Source organism: Lipotes vexillifer, unplaced genomic scaffold, assembly GCF_000442215.2.
Source record: "Lipotes vexillifer unplaced genomic scaffold, Lipotes_vexillifer_v1.1 scaffold534, whole genome shotgun sequence".
In the NCBI taxonomy this organism is placed as follows: Eukaryota; Metazoa; Chordata; class Mammalia; order Artiodactyla; family Lipotidae; genus Lipotes; species Lipotes vexillifer.
The window spans coordinates 2360122-2383099 of NW_006787833.1; the positions used below are offsets into that span (position 1 = coordinate 2360122).

At 45.0% G+C, this 22978-nt stretch overlaps 1 protein-coding gene across 2 annotated transcripts in view; it reads left to right on the forward strand.

The window, feature by feature from the left end:
- Positions 1–10362, forward strand: part of FAM171A1 (family with sequence similarity 171 member A1) — a 133563-nt gene extending 123201 nt beyond the window's left edge. The window contains exons 5-7 of one of the 2 annotated variants that reach the window (XM_007460881.1): positions 3661–3777; positions 6746–6860; positions 7408–10362. In XM_007460881.1, the coding sequence (XP_007460943.1) occupies positions 3661–3777; positions 6746–6860; positions 7408–9115 (1940 nt within the window). In that variant the 3' untranslated portion in view covers positions 9116–10362. The remainder of the gene's footprint in view (positions 1–3660; positions 3778–6745; positions 6861–7407) is intronic. The other variant, XM_007460880.1, reaches the window with a different exon arrangement.
- The last annotated feature ends 12616 nt before the right edge of the window (positions 10363–22978 follow it).

Genomic DNA, 22978 nt, shown 5'->3' on the forward strand with positions numbered 1-22978 from the left:
GAGACTCTCCAGAGGTCTGTTTGTCTGGCTGTCCGGTCACCAGTGACCATTCCCGGCACTGGCTGTCCAGCCATGAGCCCAAGAATCTCTTACGTGTGCGGAGGTTCCTCAGGTGGGAAAACAGCCTCACACCACAGCATCAGGATTTCAGTAATGAGAAGCATATGTTTCTAGTACACAATTCATTAATTCTTGTGTTCCCTGTAGCTAATTTCCTACACAGAAAGCTTGGAAATGGCTTTTGCCAATAACAACGTGATTGCTGAATCGCAAGACAGCGCTGCCCTTTATTCATTGGACACATGTATGTTTCACAGAAAACTTAGGCTGAAATAAGTGCCTCTTTCCCAGCTGGCTTTGTTCCCTCTGGTCTGAAAGAGCAGAATCCCAAGCTTAACTGCATTTCCTACCAGCCACACCCACCTTTGCACAGGAGGTCATCTGATATTATTTGAGGGGGAGTGGGGAGTTTGCACGTCTGGCTTTCACCCTCAAGTACTGTCACGTTCCCACGCCAGGGATGTTTCTGGGTGTTGAGAAGACAAAGTGAACATAGGATGAGGGTTAGCAACTTCGGCGAGGTATGCTTTGGAAAATGGGAGATGTTGTAACACGTGCCCTGGGGTCGCCGAGACCTGGAAGGTCCCTGCGCGCAGGAGGGACTCAGGATGGACACAGGATGTGACTTGAATCTTAAAGGATGGGTAGATTTTTGGAAGAGAGGAAAAGCATGTGAGGTTGGAACAACAGTTGAGGGCAAAGTCACAGACTCTGGTAAAAGTGTGTGTTGGGAGGACCAACCTGGGAAGAACTGGAGCGGGGCAGGCAGGTGGCCTTCCATTGCTAATGGCGCCGGAAGCCCTCCCAGCCCTCCCCAGTCTCCCTCCCTCCCGTTCCCCGGGCCAGTAACTTACCGTGCCTCTGTGCATGCTGTTCCCTCTTTTTTCCCTCTGCTCCTGGCCACCCTCCACCCCAGTAACAGTCCTGCCTGTTCACCGGAGCCCAGCTTGTCCCAGCCTTCTCTGCCCACCGCAAGAGGCACTCGTTCTTACTGAGCTCCCAAAGCAGCTTGTATTGTGCCTTTTCCTGGCTGTTCTGGCTCCCACAAACATCACAGGCTGGACTTGGGGGCCTGTTAGCTGTGTGCGGGGGGTGGGGTGTGTGTGTCCGTCCACCCTTTAGGCTTGTTCCCGGTGTAACTGGGAGGTGTTTTAAAAGCTCATTTCCAGATGGCTGTGTCGTAGAAAGCCAAGGCGACTTAGCCATCCAGGTAGGTGGTTCGCCCTTGAGTGAGCTCTCAGGGCTGTGAGCCTCCAGCTGTTTTCCTCTGGTTGCCTTTAGCCTAACCTAATCCGCTCCACTTGAAGAGCAGTGACTCAAGAGGGAAACTGCAAACCAGAGTGCAGGCGGCTTCCTGGCTGATAGGAGATCCTGGCAGGGCCACTCCTGTGGGAGAGCGTGTGGGAGTGGGGTCGGGTGTGTAAGTCACGAGCTAAACAGCATGGGGCCCCCGAGGGGGAAACCGGAAGTGGTGGCAAGCAAACAATCCGTTCTCTGCCTTCAGGCAAGCTTTCTGACCCGACGCCGCTGTAGCCGCCTGTGTCACATGCTCCTTGTTTCCATGTTCTCAGCAGCCCTGTGGAGTGAGTGATGCCCGGAGTGGCTGGACCACCTCTGGTTTGATGCTCTTCAGCACGTGAATCTGAAGTGAGCATCCTTATCCTCACTTTGGAAACCTTCCAGCGTATATTCTCATCTCACTTGACTTGAAATCCGCCGGGGCCATGATTCAGCCTGTTGCAGGGGGCAGTCAGACTAGCAGGGCACCCGCTGACGCCTGGCCTCTTCCCATCTTCCTTCTTTGTTCACCTTCTGTCTTCGAGGAGGAGGAGGAGGAGGAGGAGGAGGAGGAGGGGGAGGGGAGGGCTATGGGAAGCGTTGCTGGGGCACCTTTCCACCCCGTACATCTGAATGTTGCTATGGCAACTGATAGGCCCTAGGAAGTCTGCCAGGTATTGCTTCTTTTCTCAGGAGGGAAAGAAAACTGCTCTTACCACCTCGGTGACGTGTATACCTATAGGAAAGGCAGGGATTTGGAGACTGGAAGGTGGAATATTTGGTGCGCAGCTGGCGCATTTAGTCCCGGAGGGGACAGGATTCCACATGCAGCCATTTCAGGGGGCGTGGGTGATGTAGGAGGAGCCCTGTGTGAGTGACCCGTGTCTCTGGGCTGGTGGGGACCTAGCCAGCAATCTCCCTTGCTCCCCGGCTCTCAAAGCAAGGTTCTCTGCAGGTGAGACAGGTGACAGCCAGGCAGCCTTGGGCGACGGGCTCCTGGAAACCTTACAAAGTAAAAAAGTTCTCAAACGCTGGCAGGTTTTGTAGGAGATGCGGCAGGGCAGAATGGAAAAAATAGCACCGGCCTTGAGGCCAGACAGGCAGAGACCTAGTCTGCCCCTGCTCTGCCCTCTACCCCTGGGAGGCCTCGGAAGAGTTCCATGTCTCACCAGTGTCCAGTGTCTGAAAGGGGAAAATAAGTCCTCCTCTGTAGGGTCGCTGTGAGAACCGTAGATAGCTTGTATAGAAAGCACATTGCTGCGACGGGCCAGCACACAGAGGTGCTCACTACTGTGAGATACTAGTTACAGTAGTGACTGAAGACAGCCCTGACCTGGACATACTCCATGTTTCCCAGCATCAGAACCAACTAGAAGCTTCTTAAAATACTCACCTAAGCCAGTCTTATGTGTTAGAATTTGCAAAGATGGGACCAAGGAATCTATATACTTTTTTAAAACTTCCCGAAACATATATGGAATCTAAAAAAAAAAAAAAAAAAAATGGTTCTGAAGAACCTAGGGGCAGGACAGGAATAAAGACGCAGACATAGAGAATGGACTTGAGGACACGGGGAAGGGGAAGGGTAAGCTGGGACGAAGTGAGAGAGTGGCATGGACATATATACACTACCAAATGTAAATAGGCAGCTAGTGGGAAGCAGCCGCATAGCACAGGGAGATCAGCTCGGTGCTTTGTGACCACCTAGAGGGGTGGGATAGGGATGGTGGGAGGGAGACGCAAGAGGGAGGGGATATGGGGATATATGTATATGTATAGCTGATTCACTTTGTTATAAGGCAGAAACTAACACACCATTGTAAAGCAGTTATACTCCAATAAAGATGTTTAAAAAAAAAAACAAACAAACTTCCCCAAGCAAATCTGATGTCACCGGTCTGCGATTCCAGAGAGGAAATCCGTTTATTTGCTTGAGGTTGAAGACTATAAACAGAGCTGGAGTTTCCCCTCTTCTTTCCCGTCCCACCAGCCCTTTTCATGCTACCTTTATTCTGCTTCTAAACCCTTAAGGCTTCCGGAGGAGATGGGACATGATGGTGGAGGAGTAAACTCCAAAAGCTTCTGCTAAAATTATCTGCGTTTGGAAGCAGGGACGTGTGATAAAGTGGCTGAAAGTCATTTAATCAGGAAGAAAAACAAGTTCGACTCTCCTGAAAGCGAAATGCAGTCCCTCCGTGAGAGCTGGACCCTTTTGGCTCTCTGATGGGTTCTAAACACGACACTGAAGGTGACTTGTACAATGGGCTTAAGCCTTAAATAGTTTAGCGTGCATGTGGCTGAAGTTTTTTCTGCATCCCACAGGAACGTGGCTGAAGAGTGGTCTCGGCCTCGTGCACCAGGAAGGCAGCCAGCTGACGTGGACATACATCGCCCCTCAGTTGGGGTACTGGGTGGCAGCCATGTCTCCTCCCAACCCAGGTAACAGGACCCCTGAAATCTGCAGTGATGGGAACCGATTCCTTTGAGGGTTCAGGCTAAGTGTGCTTTTGAAAGCGATGTCAGCAGGGAGATCACATCTTCCTTAAATATGGTTGAAAGTGTGAAAAAGCAAATGATGAGTCAAAGGTTTTTCCTGGGGGTTGGGGGAGTTTTGGTTGGAACTCTCCCATCCAGGATAAGAATAATGCATAGAAAATAGCCTTGTCTTGAATCTCTGTTTTGCTCAGACAGCTGCCGTAGGGAATTCTCAATCTAAAGCCCACAGAGGCGGGTCAGACCTCCTCCCTAATTTCTGAAACAGCTGTGGCCTGGTGCAAGAGAACACGTAGTATAAGGCAATCTCACCAGAGGGACCAGCAGAAAGTCACCGTTGGAGGTTTCTTGGGGCAAAAACCTTGATCGGGCATTTCTGAAAGGCTTAAAAGCAAACCTGTTGTTTTATATCTAAAAGAATATTCATCTCCACTTAGGATATATGAATTCACTCATATTTTTTCACTGAAGTTTAATTTCACAAATATTTTGACTAAAAGTTTGGGGTTTTTTTAACCGAACCACCCTGATTTATCCCTAGGAGTATTCTAGAATTGCTTTTTTCAAAATAGTCACCTTAGGAGAAGTCTTTCCAGTGGATGGCTTCCAGTACTCAAAATGCCTTTAGAACCTTTTTCCCCTGGACTGTCATCATTAGCGAAACTCTTCATAGGTGGCCAATCTTTTTGCCCAGAGGGTCCCTTTGATTTTTCTTAGACACATCTAAAAGTCACCCACCTCCAAGGCTGGTGAATAAAGTCGGTAATTGAGCTAGGTCAAAATGTGCTATGATTAAAAGTTGTCTCGTCAATTAACCATGAAGGCAGTTCCAAAATGGGAGTCCAAAATACTTTACCAATGGAATCATCACTGGGATGAACACTTAGACTTCCCAAAGTAACTAATTTGATGGAGGCCAACCCTAGATGGGTGTTGAAAAATCAGTTATATTTACTTTATAGTCCAATCCTGGGAAAATGTACACTTCACATCTGGGTTATAAGAGTATGCGTTTCCCTTTACTGTATGGTTCTTGTAGCCACGTAGGCATGAACCAGCTACAGAAATGCCTCAGTCTCCAAATCTGAAATATCTAGAATATGATTATGAGTAAGGTAAGAAAGAAAAAAAGTCCTTAAGTACCAAAGTAGAGACCACAAAGCCCGCGCATTAAAGTTAACTTTTATTTTAGATCTATTTCAAAGAACCATGGCGATCGGTGTTCCTATCATGCGACAGATTAATAGATACTTTTGTAAAGAGGGGAAGAACTGCTAGATGTAGGTCAACGCAAGATTCCTGAGAGCAGTGAAGGAAGAGACAAAAAGCCATAAAAAGCACATATAGTACAGCCCTGACGGCATTTAACGTAGAAATGTGTATATTGGTAACCACACAGCCGTCACTTACATTAAAACAAATTACAGTGATGCTGTGCTTTCGTGAGCCCAAAACCAAGAAGAAAATAGAGTTTTCTCTTTCATTCTCTGGTTAAGAAGGAAATGAAGTATGACTGTGAAGTTTATCAAGATTTCCACTGGCAGAAGTTAAAATAATAGCATTTTAAGTACTTAAAAGGACCAAGCTTCATTTATTTGGAAATAATTTTTATGTGTACCCCAGATTTCTTGGTGACCCCTGCCAAGGCATTACCTATGTCTGTGGGGTTGTCTCTGTGTCATAAAAAAGAAAAAGAAAAGTTTCTCTGAACAATTAAGGCGGTAGATAGTTGTCAGTAATTTTTCCAACTTTTCTAAATATTCACCCTCACCCCGTTGAAATGATTTGTAATTGGGAGAGAATGATGTCATCTTTTGAACTTAAGTAATGTCACTATTTTCAAAAATCCACAAGTCTCCTTGGATTTATCTAGCTTTTAAGAGATTTTTGAAGAAATCTGTCCCTTAGAATATAAAAAATCAATCAATAAATGGGTGTTTATGGTGTTTAGTAATCATAACCATGCTCCTCTGACGTAATGTACGATATAACCACATTCCTTCCTTCCCATCTTTTGGAGCACTGCCAAGATACCTGGACACCAATAGGTGCCCCAATATTGTAATTTGGGGAGGTTTTCGTTATTGCTGTCAATCCATTGTTAGCAACATTAAGATAGATCCTTACTACTATTGAACCTAAGGAGTAAGTTAAACTACCTCTTGGGATTCTAATGTAAATTAAATCCCAATTTAATTTAATGGATTCTAATGGATTTTAATGTAGATTAAAAAGAAAATATGTTTACCTCTGATCACCTTGTCTGTAAGTTCTGGAAAGGTCTGTTGCCACGTCAGGTTAGCCATTTTGAACAGATACTAGAGAGAAAGATGTTATTTTTTTAAAACGGGAGGCATTTTAGAAACCCTTGATACCCCTGTAATAAGCTGTGGATTATTTTTTTTTAAGTCATAGAAATTTATTTCATACATTTCAACTGATTCATTTAGGCCAAGGGTTTAGGCCAATGATTACACAGCAATCATTGCCCAGGGAAAGTGAGAATCAAATTTCATGACTTTTTTTTTTTTCTTCTGCAGTATCATAAAATCCCCAGGTCTTCAGGCCATGTCTCTGAATGGATGAGTCCCCCTCATTATATGATCATGCATCTAGTTTTCTTTTATTAAAAGATCACATATTTAGAATGATGAAAATGGTACCCAATGCTAAGGACGGACCCTGGACACTGCACATAGAATTTGAGTATTCAGAGTGCTCTAGTGATGGTTTGGGTAATCCCTTTTCACTGAGGGAAGTTACGATGATGCTGCATCTAAAGGGTGTTTGCATATGGCCGCCGCTCCACACCCCAGCCAATAAGAGCAAGAAAAACATCACGCTGTCAGTTCATTTCCCCTTTTTTTATTTAAAGGTTTTCACAAATCTCAAATGCCCTTTTCTGACTTTTTAGGTCCCGTTGTCACACAGGACATCGCCACGTATCACACGGTGTTTCTTTTGGCCATCTTGGGAGGAATGGCTTTCATTCTTTTGGTTTTGCTGTGTCTCCTTTTATATTATTGCAGGTAAAGTTTTACCATTGAGGCACTGTCTTTTAATTTGGAATTTCTTGCGCAAGCATTGATATCGAGGTCCTTTTCTGAGTCAAGGTCCTTTTTTTCTCATGAAAAAGTACCTAAGAACTGAACATCTGTCACGTAAGTTGCAAACAAAGTGGGAGGCACACTGTGTAAAATGTTTCTTAGAAGGGCGGTCACAAAAAAATAAGTTGTCATTATTCATTCAGAATAGTCCTAAATGGTAATGAAGAGATGATATTCTCAAGGACACAGCAGAACTATTCTTATTTTGATGCCTCATCTGATCGACTTGCAAGAATGTTTATCGTCGACTCTGCTTTTGAATGGATAACTTGGATGTACTTGGGGTAAAATCTGCACATTGCGACCCTCAGAATCAAACTAGGGCTGAGGGTGCGGGGTGAGAAGGCTTCTGGCTGCCAATTCATTGTGTTGTCTTGTTTCTTCCTGTGGGAATTGAGAATTAGGTTTCGACTTGAACCTTCACTGTTCTGAGAATCTTTAATCTTGGGGTTTGTATCTTTGATCGCAGGCGGAAGTGCTTGAAACCCCGCCAGCACCATAGAAAACTGCAACTTCCTGCCACCCTGGAGAGTTCCAAAAGGGATCAGTCAACTTCCATGTCACACATCAACCTGCTGTTTTCTCGGCGGGAATCAGAATTCCCTGGCCCGCTCTCCGTCACCAGCCAGGGCCGCCCCCCCGACGCCCCAGGCTCAAAGGAGCTGATGAGCGGAGTCCATTTAGAGATGATGTCTTCCAGCGGGGAGGTGGACATGCACACGCCCATGCTGAAGCTCTCCTACAGCACCTCGCAGGAGTTCAGCTCTCGGGAGGAACTCCTGTCTCACAAGGAGGAGGATAAAAGCCAAATCTCCTTTGACAACCTGACACCAAGTGGGACGTTGGGAAAAGACTACTGTAAGTCGGTGGAGATTTTCCCCTTAAAGGCCAGGAAATCTGTGGAAAGGGAAGGCTATGAGTCCCCCGGCAGCAGTGACTACAGGAGGAATTACAATGCCATGCTCTCGCAGCCTTTATTTGAAAAGCAAGACAGAGACGGGCAGGCCTCCGTGACCCACATTTCCACAGGAAGTAAGCTCACCATTCAGGAACACATGTACCCCGCACCTTCATCTCCGGAGAAAGACCAGCTGATGGAACGCAGACCTACTGAATGTATGATGTCGCGATCAGTAGACCACCTGGAGAGACCTACCTCTTTCCCGCGGCCCGGCCAGCTGATCTGCTGTAGTTCCGTGGATCAGGTCAATGACAGCGTTTACAGGAAAGTATTACCCGCCTTGGTCATCCCGGCTCATTACATGAAACTCCCAGGGGACCATTCGTATGTGGGCCAGCCCCTGGTTGTCCCAGCCGACCAGCAGCTCGAGATCGAGAGACTGCAGGCCGAGCTCTCCAGCCCTCACGCGGGGATCTTCCCACACGCCTCCTCACAGATCCAGGCCCAGCCCTTATCTTGCCAGGCCATCTCGCAGCAGCACCTACAGGACGCGGGCACCCGGGAGTGGACCCCGCAGAATGCGTCCATGTCCGAGTCCCTCTCCATCCCAGCATCCCTGAACGACGCGGCCTTGGCTCAGATGAACAGCGAGGTTCAGCTACTGACCGAAAAGGCGCTGTTGGAACTTGGGGGTGGGAAGCCCCTTCCCCACCCCCGGGCCTGGTTCGTGTCCCTGGACGGCCGGTCCAATGCACACGTCAGACATTCCTACATTGATCTCCAAAGAGCTGGGAGGAACGGGAGCAATGATGCCAGTTTGGATTCTGGCGTGGATATGAATGAACCCAAATCTGCTCGAAAGGGAAGAGGAGACCCCTTGTCTCTGCCACAGAACCGCCCACCAGTCCAGGAGCATGCGCAGAAAGAGCCGCGGGCCGCGGACAGCTCGGCCTACACGCAGCTCGTGTACCTGGACGACATGGACCAGAGCGGCAGCGAGGGCGGCACCGCGGTCGGGACGCCCGAGGACAGTGCCCTGCGGTGCCTGCTGGACAGCTCCAGCCGGAGAAGCGGCGGCCAGCTGCCCAGCCTGCAGGAGGAGACGACGAAACGAACCTCCGACGTACCCCCGGCGCCATCGGCCAGTCCCGACAAGAGGCGATCCGCTCAGGAGGACGACGACGACGAAGATGATGAGGACGACCAGGGCGAAGGCAAGAAGAGCCCGTGGCAGAAACGGGAGGAGCGACCCCTGATGGCGTTCAACATCAAATGAGCGGCCCCGAGCCGCCCAACAGGGGGACTAGAATCCAGTTGCCAAAAATTCTTTCTTACGGAAGCGCTGACCTGTTTGCGGAGGAAGTGGAACCACGTCCGCCGTGGGAAGTGGACATTTTTCTGCAGTTACTGTCAAAGTGTTTGGAAGTAAAGTTCTTACTCAGAAGAAAGAATGCGTCGCCTCCAGGGAGATGGCCGAACGGAGTGTCAGAATGTACGCGTCGTTCCCCGTACTTGATGTGTCCACCCCCGAGGACACCAAAAAACCTCACGTGATGTCGCTGAGTTCTGATGATAACCTCAGTTCTCCCGCAGATTATGGGAACAGATGAGACTCTTTTTGCATTGCTTGAATCCATTCTATCACAATAATGCTCCTGTGAAGTTATTATTGAGAAATTAGCTTGGCACTTAGTGTCTGGAGGTATGCATTATCTCAAAGGAAAACTATGCATCGCTGCTTCGTGGTCTTACTTTGCTTAGATTGTTGCTTTGGCTAGGTTTCGTTTCCGATTTGCTTTTGTTAAACACACACACACACATACACACACACACACAATTTGGTTGTAAGGAATTTATTCCTTCGTTTTCACCTGGTCTGCTTCTTGGTGGTTTATTTCGGTATCTCCTTTCAGGAACTTCTGAGTGTCACCTCTGAACATCCAAGCCTCTTAATGAAATCGTACTGAAGTTTTTATCAGCTGCCAGTCCTTCACTTCTGGTCCCATTAACTCCAAGTGCCTTTTTTACAGTGACAACAGACAGTCCCTTACTTTGCTTTTTTTCGTTTGTTTTTCTTAACTTCTTTAATTGAACTGCCTGGATTTTATAAAGTTATGAAATGATCCCCCCTTTCTTTCAACTGCATGCCGCCAAGTGCCCATTCGTGCTCCGAATTCTCACTTCAGCTCAGTGTATTCTGTCGTTCTCACATGTGACGTGGATTCTGTTTAGCTAAGCTAGCCTAGAGGACACTTTAGCGATCCCCTTCCCTCCGCCATCCTTTTGGCCACTAGGCACCATTATGGTTTTATTGGCTGTTTGTATATATGGTTATGTATTAACTCTGGAATCCTATGGGCTGATCTTGCTTACCAAACACAAGAGTATGGGCTGAGCAAGTAGACTGAATGTGACTATTAAACAAATCTTATGTACTATCCAAAAGTGCCAGAATGACTCTTCTGTGCATTCTTAAAGAGCTGCTTGGTTATCCAAAAATGAAAACTCAGAATAAACTCTTAAAAAAAACCAAAAACCTGTCTTGTGGTCCTTTTCATTCATTCTGAGCCATAATTGGTTTTAGAGTTGCCATTAAGAATTCTCTCTTCATCCCTTGGTAGTCTGCAAGGCCAGTTGTTGGATTTATATTCAAAGACTAACACATGGTGGGGGGAGGGATAAATTGGGAGATTGGGATTGACATATACACACTGCTATAGATAAAATAGATAACTAATAATGCCCTACTGTATAGCACAGGGAACTCTTCTCAATAATCTGTAATGGCCTATATGGGAAAAGAATCTAAGAAAGAGTGGATATATGTGTACGTATAACTGATTCACTTTGCTCTACAGGAGAACTAACACAACGTTGTAAATCAACTATACTCCAATAAAAAACAAACAAACAAAAAAGACTAACACATAGATGCCTAGGAATTGACATGATGGTTAAATCCTAAAAATCCACCTTGCTGTTTAATTTCATTCAAGAATACAAGGTAACATTTTATTGTGTTTCCACACTTTACAAAAAACGAATGTTTTCTTTTATGTTCAGTGTTGATCCAGCTTCAAAAAGATGTCGTTCAAATGACCAGAACCATCCCAGATGTGTGAAACTATTAATCAAAATCATTACTGGAGCCGTCAGAATATAGCACAGATTGGTGGAAATAAATTAAGCTATATAAGCTTCGTTATAAAATCTTTATTCATGAATTTCACACAGGCAGAAAAATGAGTCAAGCTGATTTTTACGATTTTAATTTTCAAATGCTGATGTCTAGTGTTTTGCTTTTAAAATGGTTGAGAGAGTCCCTGACAGTGTTGAAGCATATGAATGCATGGGAGTCTGGGGTTTAACAAGTGAGTGACTGTTTGGGAGTGAACATTCTCACCAATAGGTGGCAGGTGAACCCTGGCGGATGCCACTAAAATTCCAGGTAAGAACGTAGGCGGCCTCTCCCAGCATACCCAGGTCAGACATGGGTGATGGGGGAATGCCAGAAGGTCCCCTTTGCCTTTGCCGCGCTGCTAATGCCATAATCTCCTTAAAACATTAGTTTCCAGAAGAGCCTCGTTTACAATGCATGTTACGTGTGACTTGTAGGTGACCTGTTACCTGTCAGTACTGATGATGGGAGATTGAGCAGGAAGACGGTGGAGGGGGGGGGCGGCTTTTCTGATTCCTTCTCATTAGGTGGGACATACCTGGGTCGACCAGGATTATGGAAGGTGTAGAGCAGCCAGCAGTGGTCATGAGACGCTATGTCCCTAGAAAGACAAGACAGTGGGTTTACCAAAGGGAAATTGGTTCTGCCGAAGATGAAGCTCATTCGTTTTACGCTCGTCCAAAAGGAGGTTCAGAGGCTAATGTTTTTGCTGGGGGAGCCAAGATTGGTCACCACACTAGAGTTGCCTGGAAAAGGCACCCTAACTGTGTGGGCTTTAAACATTGTATTTATCTTTTCATCGCAGTGTTCCGTGTTCCGAATCAATTATATTGTGTGAAGAACTAAAGCCTTCAAAAGCACCTTGCTTATGCCACCTAGTGGTGAGTTTTCACCTGCCTCTTAAGGAGACTTTAGTCAAACAGCTCTCTGCGGCCAGGTCTGGGAAGACAGGTGAGTGTGTACAGGGATGCCTCAGATGCTGCTTCTGAACCCCTGGTGAGGTGAGTGAGGAGATGGGGCTGACGTTTGTTGAGTCTCTACCTGGAAACATTATGTTGGAAACAATAATGCATTCAATTCTCAAAATCTTGTGAGGTTTATTTTATTTTTTTACACCTAACTACACGGAGGCTGGGGATTAGGTAATCGAGGTCACTCAGCTAGAATCAGTGGTGTGTCACTTACACGGCCAGCTCTCTGGAAATGAATGCATTTAAGTTAAAAATGTATTACAAATCATAATAAAATGCATAACTGTCAATTCCATTGGATAATTCGTTCTCACAGAATGCTTTCATTGATTTCAGTCAGAGCCAACCTGTTGCAATTGACAGAAGGATGTAGTTGTGACATAAACACTTGTTGATTTTTTTTACATTAATGATTAATTAATGTAACTGAAACAACGAAGATACATGTCAGAACTTCGCTCACTGATCAATCATGGAGTGACTTCTTTGCTGGATCATAATAGTTTTTGAACGCTGTAAGAATAATTCCTCGATTTTTTGTGTGTGTTAACTGGCAGTGTAATGGCTCCAGACATGATACAGTTCTAAGTTTAATCTGAACTATTAACTTTTCTCCATCGCTTTCTTAACTCTGTACAATCAACAAATCAAGCTCTGATTTGCAGCATTTGTCCATATCCACGGTGTAAATATTCCCCTGTGGCCAGTTTCAAGCAACTAAAGTGATATCACCGCACACAAAAGTTAGGAGATATGCACAGTAGCACATAGTTATATTTGCAGCAAACAGATACACTAGAGATAAATAACCTCAGAGCATAGTCAAATATAAGTTAATCCTCATCATTTGAGGATTCCATATTGATGAATCTGCCTGTTGGCTAAAATTTATTTGTAACCCCCAAATCACCCCTCACTGGGCTTTCGAGATCATTCACAGACAAGCACGGAGCAATGAAAAGTCTGAGTTGCCCAACACGTGTGTTCCCAGCCAAGGCTGAACTGGGCGATGCTTTGCCTTCTTGTTTCAGCTCTCAGACTGTAAATAAGTGTCCCTAGTTTACAGTCCGCTTATTGCCACATTTTCTGCAGTTCTGTGCTTTTTGTTGGTGATTTTGCTGCTGAAAACGGCCCCCAAGCGCAGTGCTGAAGCGCTGTTTAGCTTTCCTAAGTGCAAGAAGGCTGTGATGTGCCTGGTGTAGACAGTATGTGTGTTAGCTAAGCTGTGTTCGGGGCGTGAGTCAGAACACTCCATGGGCCACTAGCCAGAAGGTAGGAGCCTGGGAACAAGGTCTGCTTGACTCCAGGACCTGGTCTCTTGCTTTATGAAGCTTCACATTGAAAACCCCTAGTTAGGACGGAAAATTCGAGGTGCAGTTGTTTTCCAAGCTGTAGTGTGACTCAGAGTTAAAGATGGGCAGTGTTCACTGGGAAAAGAACCAGGTATCTTCTTGTGGTTTGGGTCTGGCTGCAGGACTTGGAGGAATTTGTGAAAGAAATGAATTTATGTGCCCTAAACCATGCTGGGAGATATGCAACATCATTTAAATGACAGAGACCCTGTGCTTTAGGGAACTTTATTTAGTATAAACTAACACACATAATGCTAAAACAGTGAGGCAAAGTGCCCAAGAAAATGAGGCTGGAACCAAAACGGAAAGAGACCGTAAAACCTAAAAATAATCCAGCCACAAGTATGATAAAACTCTATGATTTCTTGTGTTTATCCTCTTAAACTTTTACTTTTTCAGACCCTCTGTATTTGGAGGAAAAGGGGATAAAAATGAGTACAGTTAAAGGTAGAAATGTGTGGTGATTTTTCAACTATTTCATAGTTCCACAGTTGTTTTTTTTTGTCTTTAGAGTTTTTTAATTGAGGTATACTTGACATACAACATTATATTATTTTCAGTTGTACAACATAATGATTCCATATTCATATATATTGCGAAACAATCACCACAAATTAAGTGTAGTTAACATCTGTCACCATACGTAGTTACAGAATTTTTTTCTTGTGAAAAGAACTTTTGGGACTTCCCTGGTGGCACAGTGGTTAAGAATCTGCCTGCCAGTGCAGGGGACACAGGTTCGATCCCTGGTCTGGGAAGATCCCACATGCCGCGGAGCAACTAAGCCCGTGAGCCACAACTACTGAGCATGTGGTTAAGAATCTGCCTGCCAGTGCAGGGGACACAGGTTCGATCCCTGGTCTGGGAAGATCCCACATGCCGCGGAGCAACTAAGCCCGCGAGCCACAACTACTGAGCATGTGCTCTAGAGCCCGCGAGCCACAACTACTGAAGCCTGTGCACTGAGAGCCCGTGCTCCACAACAAGAGAAGCCACCGCAGTGAAAAGCCCGGGCACTGCAAGGAAGAGTAGTCCGCGCTCGCGGCAACTAGAGAAAGCCCATGCACAGCAACAAAGACCCAACGCAGCCAAAAATAAATAAATAAATAAATTTATATTAAAAAAAAAAGAACCTGACTTTATTTATCTTATAACTAGAAGTTTGCAGTTTCTTTAGGTGAAATGGAAATTTCAACCCCTGCAAACTGTATTTTCAAAGCCGTGGCTATAAATACACACCAATATCCCTGATAAATGTTTTTATCATTCTTTACAGAGATTGTGACTTGTTTAATGCTGGTGTTCTGGTACCTGAAAAGTGACCAATAATTCCTGTAAGGCTGTTTCACCTCAGCAGGATGAACAGGCATTAGAGTCCCTGAGAATGTGGAACATGAAAGAGCCTCGATAATCTCACACCCGAGGAAATAGAGCCAAGAGTGTTGGGATGACTTCCCCCACGCAGGCAGAGAGAGACCACATGGGGTGTCTTGGTCTGTTCTGGCTGCTACAAAATACCATAGACTGGGTGGCTTATAAACAACAAACATTTATTTCTCACAGTTCTAGAGGCCACAAGTCCAAGATCAGGGCACCAGCATGGTTGGGTGAGGACCCTTTTCCCGATTCACCTTGTTGCCACCTCACAATGTGGAAGAGGGTAGGCAGCTCTGTGGGGCCTCCTTTACGAGGGTACTAATCCCATTCATGAGGGCTCCACCCTCATGACCTAATCACCCCCAAAGGTCCCACCTCCTAATACCATCATCAACTTGGGCTTTAGGATTCCAACATATGAATTTGGGGAGGACACAAACATTCAGGCCATAGCATGAGACAGGGCCCCATCTCCCAACACCGGGCTCTGTGTGTGTCCACCTCCTCAGATGGCTTCCCCATCCACTGCTCTTCCTGGCAGCTCTTCTGTACCTTCTGCCATCTGTTCACATTCCATGTACAATAGATACTCAATATCCAGAATATAAGGCATTGTAAGCCATGCCAATTATTAAAATTTCAGGGCTGTGGGAAGAACCCTGGATTTGGATGCGGAACACCTGGGCATCAGACCTGGCTCTATGAATGAGACAGGTGATTAACTTCAAGGACTGCAGAAGAGGGGTGGTGGTACCTTGGCTGCCAACCTCTCGGGGAGGAGGAGGGATGGGAGTTGAGTTCAAATGAGACAATGAATAATTAAAGTTCGTTGTAAAATGTAAGTTACAATACAAATATAAATTGTGGCTCTTCCTAATTATTCTTTGAATCTTGTAGTTCCCTAATCCTGCTGCTACAATGTAACAATGATCTTTTTTTTGTTACACCAGCAGCTTCTCTGCTGGTTTTTAGGAAAATGGTAGACAGAACAACAGGATCTTCCTTCCCGTGCTTACTGCTTCCCACAACCTTCAGTGGAGTGATCCCTCCCTATCTTTGCACAAGTAAGATGATTTGCCAGGTATTTGACATAAACCAGGGAGCTCAGTGAAGATGCAGCCTCCTTACACGGTGGTCTTGAAACATGTATGAAGACATGCTTACAAAGGCAATAACATTGGGGTAGGTGCCCGATAACCATAAATTATTTCCTACTGGCCACAAAGATAAATACCTTTGCAAAACACAGCAGCAGCCTCTTCATCCCTTAATTTAGTTGCTCATGTGCTTGTTACCTGAGAACAGTGGTGCCCAAACCCAGAAGCGCAGTAGCATCACCTGGGAGCTGGAAAGCGTACTCAAGTATTTTGGCCTCACCACAGACCAATCAGAATCAGAATCTCTGCAGGGGAAACCTGGCACTGATATGAAAAGAGAAAAACAAAAACAACAATTCCGCAACTGATTCTGATACAGTCAGGCTTGTAAACCACTGCCTTAGAAATTCCGAAGGTACATCACAGTTTCGTAGCGCCTTCTGTTGGGCAGCTCTGAGAGTGATGGATTTCCCCTTTGTTTCTAGGGTAGGTTAGCAGCCCTGTCCTAGATTTGCAGTTGGGACGGGCAAACGCAGTCAATAACAGTGCCCCCAGCTGAGCGGCACATGCCTAAGAGATGTGACCAGGGCTCTTCTCTGCTTTGTTCACATTGTCAAAAATCTGGATGTTGACACCCTCTGGGCTCTGTCATCTATCCTGCTCAGGGGTACTACACATACCCATTGTTATCACAACCATGGCTATTTCAGAGCACTGCCTGTGAAGGATTCCCATAGCTATATCGGCAGCCAAATCTGCTATTGAAATTCAGATTCAGTTTCCAACTGCTGACCGTGCATCTCCATCCAGATGACCCTCAAGCACCTAAACCAACTTGTCCCAAGATGGAATCATCATGTATCATCCCATGAACCTCCCTGCCTGCCCCCCACCAAAAAAAAAAAAAAAAAAAAGCCCAGTTCTCCTACTTTCCTCCCACATCTGCCACCCCAGTGAAGAGCCTCACCATACACAATTTCCCCAGCCAGAAACCTCAGGGTCACCCTCCAAACCTCTGTCAACCTTACCACCTGGGTTCAGGCATCACGTCCTATCAATTTCACCTGCTGTCAATAAACTGTGAAAATTTCATGCTTCCGGCTGGCCAGGGCTTTCTGAGCAAGATTTACTGGCATCCTAGGTCTAAGGATACATGAATATAACCACTCCTTGGAAGACAAAGAGAGTGAATTACTCCAGAGAGATTTACAGATTTATCTCCCCTGGAGCCATTCATTCACTGATCTTCATTTACATTCATTATAACAGAGAAGGACCTTTCCTTCTCTTCCCAAAGAGGATTGTTTTAAAAGCTCCAAAATTGGGCTTCCCTGGTGGCACAGTGGTTAAGAATCTGCCTGCCAATGCAAGGGACACGAGTTTGAGCCCTGGTCCAGGAAGATCCCACGTGCCGCGGAGCAACTAAGTCCGTGCGCCACAACTATTGAGCCCATATGCCACAACTACTGAAGCCCGTGTGCCTAGGGCCCGTGCTCCCCAACAAGAGAAGCCACCGCAATGAGAAGCCTGCACACCACAACGAGGAGTAGCCCCCACTCGCTGCAACTAGAGAAAGCCCGCGCGCAGCAACGAAGACCCAGCACAGCCAAAAATAAAATAAATAAAAGCTCCAAAATTCATAATTCAGGGGTTCCTCTCCTGTAGTACAGACCCTCCTTTATATATGTGATGTGATATAGACCCCCCTTTATATATGTGATGTGATATCTGCCCTCATCGCATCCCCCAAGGGGTAAAATGAAGCATAATGTAAAGGTATTTTTAAAGTAAATAATAGATCAGCCTCTGATCCAAAACCTTGTTTTTGCTGTCAGGATAAAATACATAAAGACTTATCATATACTAAGTATCTCCCAGACAGTCCCTCCTGTCCCCCCATCACCATTTCTAAGCGGCGGGGCTGTCACAGCCCCCCTGTCTCCCACCCCACCCCTCACCATCCACACCCACACTGCCACAAGTGTGATGTACAATCCAGTCATGTCACTTATATGTAATAGTGTTGCAGGTGACAGAAGCCAAACTCAAACTAGCATCAATTAAATGAGGGACTCCGTCATCATTAAAGGGAGATTTGGGTGGTGGGTGAAATAAGGTTGTGATAGTGTGATGTATAAAAAGGAATCTGTATTTGGTCTTCATCCCTGTTCCTGGCACAGAGCTCCTAAAACCCTTGGAATTTCTTAAATGATGAGCGTGATAAAGGTGTCTTGTTATTCATAACAAACCCCTTTCAATCACACCTGAGGTTATGTTAATGAAGTGACTTTGGGGCCACAGCTAAGGATGGGGGTTGGTCACCAGGGGAGCCAACCCTGTGATTAGAGGGTTGGAACTTCCAGTCCCACCCCTAACCTTAGGAGAGGGGAGCAGCGCTGGAGGTTGAACTGATTGCCAACAGCCAATGGTGTAATCACCGTGCCTACGCCATGACGGCTCCATAGCAACCCACAAGGAGGGGGGTCAAAGAGTTTCTAGGTTGGTGAATGTGTGGAGATTCGGGGAGAGTGCTGCACCCAGAGGGCATGGAAACTCCTTCCCCACTTCCCCGTAGCTTGTCCTGTGCACCTCTTCCATCTGGCTGTCCCTGAGTTATATCCTTTCATAACAAACCAGTAATCTAGGAAGTAAAATATTTCTCTGAGTTCTGTGAGCCACTCTAGCAAATTAATGGAACCCAAGGCGGGGGTGGTGGGACCCCCTGATTTATCGCCATTTGGTCAGAAGTACAGGTGACAACCTGGACTGAGGCTGGCATCTGAAGCGGGGGCAGTGTTGTGGGACAGAGCCCTTAACTCGGGAGCTCTGATGCTATCTCCAGGTGGGTAGTGTTGGAATGGAGTTGAACTGTTGGACACCCAGCTGGTGTTGGAGAATTGCTCGGTGGTGTTGACACCCACATATCAGAGTTGGTATCCAAACTGTGCAAGGGAACCAAACCACAAAAGGCAGAGTATAATAATGATACCCCAAAACTGGGTTCACCTCTTGGTGGGTGTCAAGCCAAAAGATACAACCAAGCCAAAGAGCAGGAAAAGGAAGGATTTATTATTTGCAAAAGTAAGGGGAACATCAGGGATATTTCCTAAAGCAGTGTCTCCCCAAGCTGCAAAACTGGGGAAGTTTTCAGGGTACATGCATATTCATGAAGGGGCTTGGGCAGAGGAGAATTCAGCATAGAACTGGGGCAGATATTTGTTGACAGCGTCCAGGCTCTAGTGGATTGAAGTCAGAGGGTTGGCAAAGGTCAGCATCCTCAGTACTTAGGCTCTAGTTAGTCTGGTTGTTGAGTGCTCAAGGGGGGTTCGATCCTGCAAAACAGCTCAAGAATGTGCTTCAGGCTAATCTTTACCTTTGAAACAGAACTGGGAGTCTTTACAACTGATTTATTGTCCCCAGTATGGTTATATCTCCCTGGGCTGGTAATAGCTATTCTTACATTCTTTTGTTCCCTTAAAATCATTAACTACTGAGACCTATTCTGCAACGCTGTGGCCAGGTTTAGATCACAGAATGAGTTAGGCCTAAAATGGCTTCTCTTATGTCAAAACGCCATGTCCGTTTCCCTTTCTCCTGGGACCCACTACCCTATCTGCCTGCAAACATAGCCCTGTGAAGGGGTTCTTGTTTATAGACTGCTTTCATCATGCATGATCTTGTTTGATCACGACATCCCTGTCATCTAGCTAAAGCAGGTGATGTGAATCTAGTTTGGCATCCAAAGATACAGAAAAGAACTGTTTTGCCCAAACGGTGGTAAAGACCCAGGATTTGAGCAGAAACCCAGACACTTCTCCCGGGAGTACAGTACATATTCTCCCTGAAGCACCTGGCTGCCTCACAGAGACGAATTCCAGGGATGGTCACAGAACTAACACTGAGTACCTGCTGTGTTCAGGTAAGGTTCTAAGCACTTCCTGTGGATCAGCTCATTGAATCCTCACCAGAATCTGTGAGATCAGTACTCTGTCATTTCACAGATGAGGAAACTAGAGAAGCAGAGAAACTTACCTGATGGACCTGTCGACTGAAAAAAATCCACAACTTAAAAGCTGAGAATTATGTTTTATTTCGCAGACTTGGTGAGGACTTAAGCCCAGGAGGCAGCAACTCAGATGGCTCTGAGAGACCCCTCCAAAGAAGAAAGGGGAGAGCCAGGACATATAGGAGTTTTTGCAAAACAAACAAACAAACAAAAAACAGGTAGACAGACCATCAGAAGATTACTGTTCATTAAAGAAAAACATACATCTCAAGTTAATGAATTTAGCACTTTTCTATGTGTGGGTAGATGCAAGAGTATGGGTTCATTGAAATCATTCCTTTGATAGGCACCTTAACTATCTAGGGCCAATATCCTGCTTTTCTCCTCAGGGTGAATCCGCTCAGGGTGCACATTCAGGGGAGGCTGCAGTGGCTATGGCTTGATCCTTTGTTTACTGATATGGCAGGCGACATATGCTGTCTACCTTTCTGCAATGCTTACGAAATAGTGTTAACTGTCTTATGGGAAGCTAAAAATGTTGTTTCCCAGAATGCCAACAATTTGATAAAGAGTGTAACAATTATAAACTCCTTCGAGAAACGTGGCAGTGGTCACTGAGGTCCTAAGGGATCCTGTGAGCCTTAGAAAGATAACTTGATACTTATTCCCCAAGGGGGGAAATTTTGCGGTCCTGTGATATTAGTCACCCCTTAAAGGCCAGACAAGGTAGGAAAGTAGATTAAAGTGAGATCAAATGCACAGCAGCAAAAAAATTCATGTTTGATATAAGGAGACACACAAAAGGGGAATCATGGTGGTGAATATATCAGTAGAACTACTTGGAAATAGAGAAGAGCTCAAATTGCATTGGAGATCAATTACATTTTTCCTTCAAAGAGGCCAGGAAAGACAGATTTTCATTCTCTTGAGTGAGACAAGAAGAATGTAAACTATTTCTCAGGGAGGTTTGCCTTTTTCTAGATCGGGAGGTAAAAGAAAGCTGGAGAGAGGCATCTTCAGAGAAGGAGCTTCACGGAGAGGGGATTCTTGGCCAGAGAGCACTGGGTGAGTCTCATGTGAAACGGAGTTGTTTTTTTAAGTGGATATTATCTTATAATACTAAAGTTAGCTTGTCTCCAGTGGGTATTGGAATGACACAGAGTATCAACAAATAAATAGCCAAATAGTCATTGTGAACTGCAAGGAAACTTATTTATGTGAGCATCAGTTGTCGTTTCACATGATCTAGAACTACAGTTGGTCCTTCTGTTAAGAATACAACACACTGTTTAAGCTTAACTTTTTCACTGGGCAAATAGAATAAAATGTAGACTTTCAGAAAAATCTCATGGTTAGAAAGCTGGTATACTTCCAGAGGTAAATGTACTGCATTAATTATATAGGCTAGTCAACTAAAATTTTAGCACACTGAAGGTGAAAATCAAGAGAGACAGAGGAAATATAATTTCCTTTAAGAACAGAAACCTCGTCTTTAATCCATTTTGTATCCTCAGACTTGCACACTTGGGTGTGTGTGTGTGTGTGTGTGTGTAAAGGAGAAGAGAGACAGTGTATATAAGCTCAAAGAAACACTGGCTCCTAAAGGAATTAACTTTAAAATTATAGAGACAAAGTTACTGAACGATGTAGTGATTTTTGGTGTTACCCCTACTTATAAAACAAGTTATTTGGCAGATGAAAAGCTGTTAGCTCAGTTTTCTCAATAACCCTTTTTTCCTTTACATCCTTAGACATGGTACCAAAATGACATTTCTTCTCATGTGTTTAAAGAGATATCTTCTATGCCTCTTTCTGACTGATAATTCCTTCTCCGGAATGCCCAGTAGGGTGGAGCCCAGTGGTCATGTCTCCATGATGGGAGTAGAGTGATTAGTCACATTCACAGTGATTGATCTAGGCAGGAGCCGATCAGAGTTCTTCTCTGGCTTTTTTAATTTTTTTAACTAGAACTGGGAGAGGTAGGGCTAGTGGTGGAACTGCATATATGAAACTTTAAAGTTGCTAATAGTCGTATTCCTTGGATTATCCGAGCCAGTCCACTAACTTTCCAGTAAAGTCCCTATTTTGCCTAAGGCATCCAGGCCACAATAAGAGAGAGTGAACTTGACTCACACAGAGAAGAGGTGAGTGAGAGGAGAATCCTGGCTGCCAATGCTCACCTGGATCACTGTCCTTCCCGTAATTTTATTATTCATCCCCTCCCTTCCATTATTTAAAATGTTCCATTACCCTTCCAGTAAATTCCCCTTTATTGTCAGATAGTTCTAGTTTGTTTGTCACTAGTATCTCACAGAGCCCAGAAATAAAGCATCCTACTGGCCAGATGTAGCACCTGGTTAAAAACTTATGTGGGATTTTTCAGGTCCAACCATAGGCAATTGCAAAGATTTGCTGAGTAGGGAAGCTGCTCTCCCACACCAGGCAATGTGTACACACACATATCCATTCCATGGGGAAGATGAAACATTTCGGGGGCTGGTGCATGTTCCTGTTTGGCCTCTTGGCTTATCCTAGAGCAGTGATTAAAGACTTGACTTTCCTTTTGGCGTGTTGTCTTAACTGAGCATCTCAACACCTGGCAACTCAGCTTGTGAAATAAACTCATCAGTGAAGGTGGGGTATCTATTTGCATTACATGATGCAAACACAACTTAGACACTTTAAGACATGCTTGTGATTTGGAAGGCTAAATCAACTGGAATATACACTTCTAGAAGTTTTTAACCTGACTTCTGTGGAAAGATATGAACATTTGCATCATAAAGTCCTAGATTGTTCATGCTACCCAGTCATTACATGCGTAATCACCACGGTAGCGACCACAAGTCACCATGACAAAACAACAAACTCTCATTTTGCTGCATTTTAGATGCTCTCCATTCTACAAATAAGAATGAAAGAGCATTCCTAACTTACCCTACTTTTGAATTATACTATTTTCCCATGATAGATAGAGAGAAGGTACATAATCATGAATTTTTTGAATGATAATCAAAATCATTTTCTAACTTGGTTCACAAAACAGTCTCTGCCCTTGATATTAAGGAGTGAGAACAGACTCATCAAAGTTAAGATGCAGAAACTATCTGATTAACAGAGTTTTTAAACTTATTTACTTTTTTTTTTTTTTTTTTTTT